The sequence below is a fragment of the Meleagris gallopavo genome, chromosome 3 (assembly GCF_000146605.3).
Source record: "Meleagris gallopavo isolate NT-WF06-2002-E0010 breed Aviagen turkey brand Nicholas breeding stock chromosome 3, Turkey_5.1, whole genome shotgun sequence".
Lineage (NCBI taxonomy): Eukaryota > Metazoa > Chordata > Aves > Galliformes > Phasianidae > Meleagris > Meleagris gallopavo.
In genome coordinates, this window is record NC_015013.2 from 23,127,202 (window position 1) to 23,139,484 (window position 12,283).

Consider the following 12,283-nt stretch of genomic DNA (forward strand, 5'->3'; position numbering starts at 1 on the left):
TTTCATTCTGGTGCCAGTTCCTTTGAGCTATTCAGTTCTTTGGTGGCCTTTCTTGTACCAAGACAATTAACATAAAACAGTTACTTCAATTGTTAAGTCTTTGTGAAGGAAATGTCAGGGAAGCACAGCTGCTGGATTGGTGAGTTGTTCAGATTCTGGAGTTCAGTTCTAGGCTCAAAACAGTTTACTTTAAATTGAAATGGGAAGATGAAGTGAGATACTCCAAGTAAGAAAACCAATCTTTGTGTAAAGTTCTTGGATTATTTGTCACAAATACTTCAGCATTTTGGAGTTCCTTAACTTGTGTTGTAGATCAGTCTGAAGAAATGTGAAACTTATGATCTGAAAAATCTGAAAGGACCTGCAGATTATCTGATGGTTGCTAACAGCACAGAAGATCTTGAGAGAATAGAAGTCTGTATGAAAGGATGGACCAAACAGATTCAACGGGTAAATAGTACACTGGACAGAAGTGAAATATGACTAGTATGCATATTAGTAGATGTTGAAGTTAATCCTTTTGGCATATAGCTATCTACCTTTCTATAAAGATAAATGTAATTTATACCTTTATCTTAAGTTATTGTTGGTGTGTTTTGTGTGCTTTCTTTTCTGAATCACAATGTTACAAAACGCTTTTTCCATTTTTATATGGAAAGTACAGTTTTATTTGGAGGCTTAGTTCCCTGTTATTGCTAATTGCCTCATCCATGCATTGATGAAACCTCTTCACATAGTTTAAAATACTGTAAGGTCCGTGTACTTTTTACAAGTGTTGATAAAATTAAAAAGTAGAAGTTAGAGTTATTTATATGTATATAGAAGTTCTAGTTATTTTCTGCTTTTTTGGGAAAAGGAAAGCCTTTTCTACAATGAGAGATGTGAGCAAGCAGAGCCTTATCTATATTTAAGCTTATAATAACTTCTTAATATAGACATTTTCCCACATTGTCTTGTTTTTCAAGGGACTTGAATTTGCATTTCCTCTTATGAGCATGGCTTCATCCTTTTTTTAAACAAATTATTGTAAGAACTACTATTATTGAGTCAAACTAAAGATCCTTTTAAACTAATGTCATCTGTCTGGAAATGGGAAAAAGTTGATGGTGAAGAGTAGAAAAGCAGAGTAATGATAGCAGTACCCACTAGAGAAGGATCACAGTAATTATGCTTCTTCCTATTCATACTTCAGCATTTAGTGTAATTTCCATTTATCCATACTGCATTAGAGAAAGTATTCTGACTGTGGTTATATTATGGTTACTGGGATATCTCTCTACTTTGTAATATAATCTTGGAACAAATGGACTACTAGAAAGATTCACCTTAGCCAAGAAATCAAAGTAGAAAACAGTTTTTGATTCCTAGTGGATTTAATGGTCAAAATCATAGTATGAAACCAGTTTTGTAGATTATTTGCAGAAAATTTCTAACAGCATTCTTGAAATACTTGAAACTCAAAACTCAAATTCAAAACTCAAACCAAGAGAAGGCCATACAAAATTAAAGGACTGAGTATATTAGGTGGTAGCTAGGCTAGGTAATTTTTCACAGGAGTTAATACTGGGAATTAAATTATGAGTTAAGCCACACTGTCCATACAGATAGAAGTATTAGTGTCAATCACTAATATTACTGTATGATAAAAGATTCTTGCAGAAAATGACCAGTTGAGGAAGGAAGCTGACAACCTTGGACCACGAGCAGAGCTTGATTACTGGAAAAAAAGATTGTGTAAATTCAGCTACCTTATGGACCAGCTGAAGAGCCCAGATGTGAAAGCAGTGCTTGGAGTACTCACTGCTGCTAAATCCAAGCTGCTGAAGGTTTCTGTTTTGAATTATGACAGATGTAAAGACTAGAAATTTTCTGTGTAACCTACTTCAATTTGGTAATGTATATAATATTGCTGGTGGACAAAATACTGAGTATCTTAGACTTTTGTTTTCTTTTGTCTTCCATATTCCTCGCTTTAAACATACAAAGTATAAATCTAGTTTAATTTCTTGCAAATGACTGGGAACCCTCTTTGTCTAAAGCACTAGATCTGTGCTTTCAAAGTAACTTAAAGGTTTTTGACAAAAAAGGATAATCTCAAAATTGCATGGTCAAAATAGTATTTGAAATATGTTAATTAAAATTATTATTCTTTGAACTTTCTATTCTTAGAATTGGAGAGTGCTGGACATTTGCATCACAGATGCAGTAAATGAAGCTAAAGATAATGTGAGATATCTCTATTCCCTGGAAAAACATTGTGACCCATTGTACAATATGGACCCTGTAAGCAAAACATTTAAAATCTCATCATTAATCTCTGGAAACAACTAAAATGAATAGTCTGTTATTTATAGAATCAGTCTATAAATTGCATAGTTAGATAGCAGTTTAGTTATGCGTATTCAGTTTGAGTCTGTTCAGATATGCTGAAAGTTGACTGAGCTGATTATAAAACATTTCAGTCTAATAATGAAACTGGATTCTGTGCTATGGGATCAAGTAAAATATTTGAAAATAAAGAAAAAAAAACAACGACAAAACACTTTGTAGAAGACGATGGTTGTATTTTTCCCTTTGTGTTGGTGTACAGGTTATGTTTAGGCTAACATTTATAGGGCAGTTTACAGCTTATTGGTTTAGAAAATATAAATGTGGTTAGATAAATATTAAAATAGAAATATAAATAACCTTCCCATACTATAGAAACAGGATGATGCAAACATAATGTAATAAATATAGAGTACAGGATAGGAGGAAGGATTTTCATGATTGCATTAATTGCTATAGTAGCTAGCAAATGGTTGCTTTTACTAAAATTAGTTATGTAACTATGTACATCTTGTTAGTTAGAGAAATATGATGAGAAGCCCTGAAGTGCTTTGTCTGCCCATCTATCTCTCTTTCTGTACTTTTGTCTAATCCAAACAGTACTCTTTGGCAACCCTGGTGTGACCTACGATGCAGTCTGTTTATTTCCCACTGTGGCATAATGATAAAACTATTTTGCATTGGTGATTCCGAGTCCAGTATTGGAGGTTCACTAATAAAAGATTTGTGTGCTAAAGATACAGAACAAAGCACAAGTAGACATGCTTGCTACTGACACTGAGCAGGGCCTGTTGAATTTTATCTTCACTGTGCTCCCCATTGCAGATTTTGTTATAAATACCAGTACTGTAAGGAAATTGTTCAGTTGTTGAGAGGCCATGAGGCTTAATGCAGAATTGCAAATTTGAAATAGGCCCTTGTCGCTATCATATTTATCCCACTGGCTGGAGTACTTCCAGCCAAGCTGATATCAAAATTATTTTCCCCAAGCTGAACTTGTAGAGGTGGTGAGGGTAGGACAGGATTCACTGTAGGAGAGGCCCAGGGAAACAGGAGTCAGACACATTAGAAATACTGTGTTTATAACAGTCCTGGACTCTCTAAATAGATGTTGAGCTAATGTATGGTAACAGAAATATTTTGCTGTGTGTGTCTTTGCAGGTGTCCATGGTGGATGCTATTCCAGGACTTATAAATGCAATTAAAATGATTCAGAGTGTCTCACTGTATTATAATACCTCTGAAAAGATCTCTTCATTGTTTGTGAAGGTAGGTGCAGACAAATTGTCACACTTTTTTTGTTGTTGGTTGAATGAGAGAGAGTATACAAAGGGAAAAAGCAATTAAAGAGCTTGTCTGTTGGTCAGTATAACGCTATTTTTTGAATGTAGAGAGATTTGGAAATAATGATAAACCTTTGAAGTTAGAAGTTATTTTACTAGGAATAATATGGAATTGTAAGAATTATCTCATGCTACTTGAAAATCAGGCCTCATATCAACCCTGACATGAGTAGATCTGAGGAACTTTTTTATTAAAATGATTTTTCCTACAACAAACTATGCTTTGCAAAAGTGCTTATGTTAACATATCCTTTATATTCCCACCTCCTTTAGATTGCTTGAAGAAAGAACTAGAGTTGGAGGGGCAACTTGTTCTTTTATTTTCATGGTCCCATGGACCCTTGGTTTACCTTTTCTTTCAGAAGTGTCAAAATCTTACAAAGTTTTACTCTCAGTGCCATTTTAAGGTTGTTACAAGGTTTTCAGGCTTAGGATGGATGTAGCTAACCAAGACACTGTGGAAGCGTAGTAATCTACAGGCTGAATACTGCAAGAAAGGCATGTGGTCTGTGTTGCTGGTGTTCGGTTTTGCTAATTTGCAGGTCTTAGGCCAGTGCAGTAAGAGGTATAGAATGAGACTGAAAGAAGGGTAAGAAGGGTAAAAAGTGCTTTGTCTTGTAGTGATTTTTCACAAGGTTAAAACTGCTTTTAGGTCACCACTCAGATGATCACAGCATGTAAATCTTATATCACTAACAATGGTACTGCCACCATCTGGAATCAACCTCCAGACAGAGTTATGGAAAAACTACGTGCGGCCATTCAGCTTAAACAGGTAGGTAGGGCAGGAGAAAAACAGAATATCAACTGATATTTAAGTGAGCATGATTAGCAAAACTGTTAATTTTATACAAGGAAGGAATGTTATCATGAAGAAAAATGAAGCAATTGAAAAATTTCCTTTGACACTGGGTTGTTTTTGTTAGAGCTAATGGAAAATTCAGTCCAATATCTGATGATTTTCTGGAAACAGGATTTCCATACTTAAGCTAACTTGACTATGCTTCTTAAATGATGTGTACTTGTTTTTTATATCTGAGTCTGCGTAGCCTTTCTGGGCAACATCTTCCACTGCTTGACTCTCCTTTGAGTGAAGGATTTTCTCCTTATCAACCAGTCAGAACACCTTTTCTGTTTAGTTTGTGCACTGTCTCGTGGCCACTGTCTGTACTTTACTGTAAAGAGACTAGCTTTGTCTTTTCAATAACCTCCGTATAGGTATCAGAAGGCTCACAATAGGTTTTCTCTGTTATTACTTTTTCATTTCTTGATAATAACATGCGTTTACAAGTACAGAATTTTATCCTGACACCTTTCTGAAGCAACAGATCTTTCATAGTTATTGCAAAAATTAATGTAAATTTATGAATTCTTACCATCAGAACAAACTGTAAACGTGTGTATTTCTATAAAGATCTAACAGATTTTTCATCTGCAGCATTAAAATATGTTGAGGGATGAGGTTTTGATAATTACCAAGTCCAAAAGCTTTTGTAAAATCAGTATAGAAAAATCTGAGCCCTTTGTATTAATACCTATCAGTTATGATTATTGATACATATATTTGATAGAAAATAATGGAGCTTATATTTTAAGTACTACTGATGAAAGAACCATTTCCAGCAAGTTTGTTGCCTATTTAATTTGAAAATAACTTAATTTTAACACGTTTGGAGTTAAGTCTGTGCTCAGCTAACGAAGCAGAATGGAAAATTTAAGTTGCAGTGGAACAGCATTTTAGCTTCAGAAGGGATTTATTCTGAAAAGTGATGTTAGAAAAACAGTTACTTAGTAAAAGTGCTGAATACACAATCATTATTTTCAGTGTCTGAAAACTGGATTGTCATGTTAGATGGTCAGTAGACCCATGTCCTGTTTTAAAAGGAAGGGAAGAAAATATCATGCTGACTAAGGATGGAGTGCACAAATACATCTATGCAGTTTATTCATTTGATGAAATGTGTGATCCCAAAATAGTACTGTTGCAATGATTGTTTATTGATCAAAATTCTATTTACTGTTGACTTAGAGGGGATCATATCTGCCTGCATAAATTTTATTCTACCTGATAGCAATGTTATTTTTTACATGCTTGAAATTCTTCTTTGAACTTCTTCATTTTTAGGAGTATCAAAATTGCTTTCGTAACATGAAGAAGACTCTGGAGCAAAATTCAGCTGAAAGACAGTTTGATTTTAGTGAGGTGTATATCTTTGGAAAATTTGAAACCTTTAATCGACGTCTGGTAAAGATAATAGATGTTTTCAATACTATGAAAACCTACTCAGTTCTACAAGAGTCTAAGATAGAAGGTTTGGAAGAAATGATCACAAAATATGAGGTACACAGTAACTTTTGGATATCATGTCAGTCTGATTTGAAATTGAAACGATAAATAGTTATGAAAATCAGCATTTATCAAGAGAGAAAATAATTCTGCAAGCAGTGCTAAAATTACTAGTAAATAGTTAATATTGTAATGTGTGATCACTGGCACATGAAAAAGGGCAGGTGGCTCTGTGAAGGAGCTGTGTTAAAATCAAAGTTGATTGAAAAATCAGTGAAATAGGAGAAATTTATAAGAAGAGTAATTGGTGCCCCAGTTTTGTGTTATGGTCAGGCAAAAAAGTGAGATGTGCAACATTTTTCTCTTTAACAGTGTTTTGTTGGCTATGAAAGTGTACTGTGACCACTTCATCTCTGGCCCATTGCTTGTGGGGCACTTGGTCATTGCCTGCCATAGAGGCCAGTTCTGTTGCTCTGGAGGCTGTTGCTACAGTCAGATTTTCCTTACAGCTTGAAGTGAAATCACATCCCAGTCCAGTTTCAATGATGCATTTCTGCAAACAAATTTTGATTTCTTGAAATAAGTCATTCTTAGCAAAGAGAAAGAAAAACAACTTGGATTCTTAGATTTACTCCATTTCATTAAAGAAGTAGCTTTATTTCAGCAAAGCAAATTATTAAATTCATGTAAAATTCTACTCATCTAGAGTACTACCAATAGCTTTGTGTTTCATGGATGAAACAAAGTGCAAAGTCACAGATTTCTAGGATGAGGGAGGGGAAGAAATGATGTAGCTTGTATGCTCTGGAAAGTTATCCAAGTTTAGGCTTTTTCTTTTGTAAGTTACTTGTCTTATTACCTTTTTTTTCTTTACTTCTTTCCTGGGATATTTCTTTACAGCAAAGTAATAAGATTGAAGCTCAGTTGGCTTATGGTAAAATGGTAGAAGTCTGCTGTGCTGAACATGTGTCGAACTTTATAGTTGCTAGTAAACTACTAGCAATCTGAACAGTGATTCATCATCAGAAATCTTTAAATGTGTGTACAGCTCATGGGAGATGCTGATTAAGATGTAGAGCGGACAGCAGCTATGTAAAGGAAGGAATGATAAGACATGAGCTATTAGCATGCTGCACCTTACTGTGACTTTTAAATAGTCTGTTTTTCTAGTAAATGAATTACAGACATGGAAAATACTATTATGAAAATAAACTGTTAATTTTGAAATAAATCTAATGATCCCCTGCATGAGAAAATGTTTAATGGGAAGCAGTGGGTAACAAATGCCTTTTACGGAATGGAAGTCTGAATATTCTGCCAATTCTAATTGACTTAAAGCAAAAGTAAATTAAAAAAACTGAAATTCATGTGGTCATTGCACTAGATTGTTTCCTGCAAATATGTCATTTATGTGTTTTGCTTATATTGCTCATCAAATAAAGATAACTAATGACTAAGATAAAATGTAAGTATTCACAATTCATTGTGCTAAATATTTTGATGTGTTTCTTGGGACGATTTTATGGTGATAATTCTGTTCTTCTGTAAAACTATTTAGAGTATTGTTGACATCATGAAGAAAAAGGATTACAATTTCTTGGATCAACGGAAGGCTGATTTTGACCAAGACTATGAAGAGTTTTGCAAAGAGATAAATGATCTACATGTAGGTTTTATCAATCAAAGAAGAATTAAATTTACTAGTAATACCCCCCCCCCCCCCCAAAAAAAAAGTACCTTTGAGTTACCACAGAAAAATTATGGAAATCTCAAGATTTCTATTCTGAAATTGAGAAATAACTTGAATGCTGTTTATTATCTGGCATTTAAACTACAGAATAGGCAAGAGTTTCTTGTTATTCTGTTTGAATGTAATAGTGGGAAGACTGACATAAAAATGCTTGATTTAGTTGGTTGAATGGAAATAAACAGTACAAATGGATGGCTTAGACAATTAACTTTCCCTTTGTTCTGATATTGCAAAGTGATGGAAGGAATGTGTAGGGGTTTAAGTGCAAATTTAAATTAAACGCTTTACTGGCTTTGTCTGCCAAAGAGTTAAGCCAGCATTCTTTTAGGGTCCCAGTATGGTGGAACCTTTGATGGTTCAAAAACCTTTTCTGGTTGCATAGCTACAGAAGGAACAGCGGAAGGAAATGCCTTGAAAGTTGACTGTATTTTGTTTGAAATGGATGGGAATGAGTGAAAATTGATACTCACTGAGTAACTTTCACATAAACTTTGTTCTAATATAATACATTATAAATCATGTAAAATAACACCTGGTATATTTGAGGTACATACCTTATGTCTACTATAGAATTGTTTGCTCTCCTTCAGGATCAGTTAAAGACTTTTATGGACAACACCTTTGAAAATATTCTGAATACTGAAAGAGCATTGTGTATGCTGAAGAAATTTGAAAGGTACAGTGTCCTATTTAGTTTGTTGGAATTCTGCCAGAAAATGGAAATGATGCTTTGAGAATGGTGAGAAAGCAGGAAATAGAACAGGTATCTCCTTAAATACAAAGCAAAATCAATTTAATCTCCACTCCATCAATTGCTCAGCTCTGGTAAGGAGTGTCTGCTCAGTTCTGTAGATTAATCAAAAAACCCCACATTTTTATGTACCAGGAAATGTAAAATATGGATGGACTTCATGTTGCAAAACTATCATATGTATGGGAAAACTTTGTTTTGCTAGCATATTTACTTTAGTTTTCTTCTTGAACAATGAAACTAATCTGTTAGCATGCTTATATTAGGAAATGTTAAAATTTGTCTTGATAAATTCAGATTATTTCAAAGCAGCCTCAATTTTTCTTGCACTTTTTTTTTTTTTTAACTAATATTCTGCTTAGTAGAATAGACAGCTAGTGGCAGATTGGTTACAGTTTGCACATAATTTTAGTTCAGTGTTTGAAAACAGTGACAAAATGGAAAATGTGTAGGCTTACTTGGGAACTTCTATCATCTGGCCTAAATCTTGGTTGCTTGGAATCAGGTTGTGACAGTATTTGTTCAAGCTTTAGTAGAAAATCTGCTACTAAAGTAGTTATTTTCAAATGAATGCAAGGGTATCTGGGAAAAAGTTCCAACAATGCATTAGAAGAATTTCTGAATTTTTCAGTGATTTTTCTAATTATTATTTTTCTAATCAGATTACAAATCCCTAATCTTGGCATTAATGAAAAGTATCAGAAAATCCTTCAAAACTATGGATATGACATAGAAGCAGTCTGCAAACTCTACACTAAGCAAAAGCAGGATCCTCCACTGGCTCGTAATCTGCCTCCAATAGCTGGTAAGATCTTGTGGGCACGCCACCTATTCCATAGGATCCAGCAGCCCATGGATTCTTTCCAGCAGCAGCCAGCTGTTCTGCAGACGCCAGATGGCAAGCGCGTAATCCACAACTACAACAAAGTAGCAAGAGTTCTTATGGAGTTTGAGGTGATCTATCACAGAGGATGGCTTCAGCAGGTAAAATAGCTGATCTTGATAAGAGTATTTCTTTTAAAAAATATGCTAGGTTTTTGTTGATGGTAGATCAGTACAATCTAGCTTTGCAGACCAGAGTGGATTCTAATTGTGCTAGGCATCACTGAAACACTGGGTAGCAGCAGTTCGAAGAAATCTCTGGTTAATAGTCAAGTATGCTGAGCTGGCCTGAAAAATATGATTCTTATGTTTTAAAGTGATAATCCACATGTGTCCTCAGTGTAGGCATGTGTATAAAAAGCATCCAGTCTCAACTAATAGAGCATCTCATAGAATTAATAAGATATTAAGTATGCAAATGTATTTTGTACCAATTTGCTTCCTATCAAACATCTGTTAAAGTAGAACACTGTAGTATAATATTCTTCAGAAAACATGGTTTACCTTAACTTCTAAATCTCATTTGACCAATTTGATTTCTTGGTTTTTGTATGTAGAACCTCTGACTGCCTTCGTATTATCAGGTGGCTTCTTCAGACACTACTTTCTAGCTTTGAAATTTTTGCAAGTTTCTACTGTCCTATACGTACGTTTTCCTCCTGCAGTTTCTCTGTTGCCTTGGCAAAGATCATATTGTAGAAGAATTGGCCTCAGACTCTTAAATCTTAAGGAAAGGAGTCAAAATCTCCCAAAAACTCTCTTGAAGGTTCTGGCTCAGTTATCAATGCAGATACTTCTTGTTCTTGGAGCTCAACTCCATCTTCTGTAAAATATGAAGAACTCTGAGCTGATAAATATCAGTTTTCTCAAAACTAGTCTTAGACACGAAGATCTGAGACCAGAAGCTTCTGCTATCCCTTGTCCAATCTAACACCAATGCATGGGTTCTCCTGAAAAAGTGCCTGCCTACTCAGTAGTCTCTTTTTGAAGTATCAAAGTGCAGACTGATGTAGACATAAAGATCAGAGAACACAAGGTGGAGCTCATGCTCCGCTCCTGAACAAAAGTAAAGTGGGAGATGGGCAAGTGTCATATGTAGAATACAAATGCAACAGAAAAAGGACTGTGGCATATTAACTTTTATCCTTCTATTCAGTGGAAATAGTTAGGCTTAGTGGCTCTTTCTTTTTCTTTTTTTCTTTTTAACCTTTTGTCTGTTTGTGCCTGAATACCAACCACTTTGTTTATCCGCTTCTTTTAACTGCATAAGTTTTAAAGCCATAATTTTCATACTATACATAATTCTACTAGGACATATTAAAATAATAGAAGGTGTGAAATTTATTACAGTACTATGACAGTGTAAGATTCTTGCATTTAACATACCCCTGATTTTTGTTAACAGTGTGTAACATCTTAGTAATGAGAACTGCCTAAAAAAAACCCCACACAAATGTAAATGGGAGAGGAAGAAAGTGAAAGTAAGATTAATGAGTTTCTGAAGCCCAGAGAAGAATCGAGTAAGATCTGGTGGTGAACATTTTGAGAAAAAAGCCAGTTGCTATTTAAGGCAGTTGTACAGAGTAACTGGCTGTCAGTGGGTAGAACACGACAACCTTGTTTACAACATTTGATGTTAACTTGAAAATTGTTGTGTAAAATTTCATTGTAACATATGAAACTGTTGAAGCAAGCAGTATTGTCAGCTGTATTTTAGACATGGAAAGAGGATGCAAAGTTTCAGGGGGTTACATAGAGAAGGATGAAGTGCATTGAAGAAAACAATGGGTTCTGCAACGGTTACTTAAAAACAATCTCCAACTAAAAGTAAAGTGATTGACATTTGAGAAGTGAATGATGAACTGAAGTTATGCCAGCAAAAGGACAACTTGAAAACAGGAATAGCAAGAAGACATGACTGATGTCAGTTAAATTTTCCATGAGTGATCTTCTTAAGAATCTTCTCCCCTCTAGTTACCTGGAGAACAAATGATATTGTTGTATTCAAATGAAACAGCTAAATCTATAGTGTGACTAGGCTTCCCTTTTAGGAATAAAAGAATTTTGACAAATGTGAATTTTAATCTTTTTCTTTTTGGTCACAAATTGCCCAGAAACTTTGATATAATTAGGGATTATAGAGCTGTTAGGATTGCAGTGTGATATAACTGTTAGATAATGGAAAAGAAGCTAAAGAAGAAACCAGGAATCAGTTATAAAAGAAGTCTAAAGAAATTATTCAAGTCTGAGTTCAATTAATCAAGGAGGTGCGCAGCTTTCAAAATGTGCATTAAGTTTTATGAAAATGAGACTTTGGAGAATTGAAGTCAAAATCTCTATGGTTTTGAATCTAATGTTTGCTTGTGGAATGGGACTTAGGATATCCAGGAAGCCAACAGAAAAAATGTCTGTCTGATGATGACCGCTTCATTTCATTGTTAGGTTTTTGAGTGCATATAGATTGCATCAACAAAGTTTTATTTTTGATTCACCATATCAATCTTGATTATCAGCAATACCTGATTTTATTATCTCTTTGTACCAAATTGATATTTACCTCCAAATCAAAGTATTTTGTTATATTGGTTTGTCTTATCAGGAGTGATGACTTTGTTTCCTGCAGATTGAATTAACTAAAACAAGACTTCAGGCAGCTCTCTTGGTAAAATCTCCAGAAACAGGAGAATTATTTGTGAATTTTGACCCTCAAATATTAACTTTAATTAGAGAAACAGATTGCATGGCTCACATGTGCCTTGATATCCCACCATTTGCAAGTGCTATTCAACAGAAGAGAGACTGGTATAAGAATATTGTCCACAATTTGCAGGTGGGTTCATTTTAGTTATTTAGTATATGTATGGCATATGTTAAAATATATGTTAAAATGACTTGGCTCTACACACATGAGAGAATTAAAAATGAAGAACAATAAATTAAAG

At 34.5% G+C, this 12,283-nt stretch overlaps 1 protein-coding gene across 1 annotated transcript in view; it reads left to right on the top strand.

Moving 5' to 3' along the window:
• DNAH5 (dynein axonemal heavy chain 5) overlaps window positions 1-12,283 on the top strand; it is a 108,666-nt gene that overhangs the window by 9,708 nt on the left and 86,675 nt on the right. Inside the window, 10 exon segments of the mRNA XM_019613825.1 lie at window positions 313-450; window positions 1,650-1,826; window positions 2,170-2,283; window positions 3,490-3,597; window positions 4,324-4,446; window positions 5,797-6,012; window positions 7,517-7,624; window positions 8,299-8,384; window positions 9,122-9,443; window positions 11,965-12,171. Coding sequence (XP_019469370.1) covers window positions 313-450; window positions 1,650-1,826; window positions 2,170-2,283; window positions 3,490-3,597; window positions 4,324-4,446; window positions 5,797-6,012; window positions 7,517-7,624; window positions 8,299-8,384; window positions 9,122-9,443; window positions 11,965-12,171 — 1,599 coding nt within the window.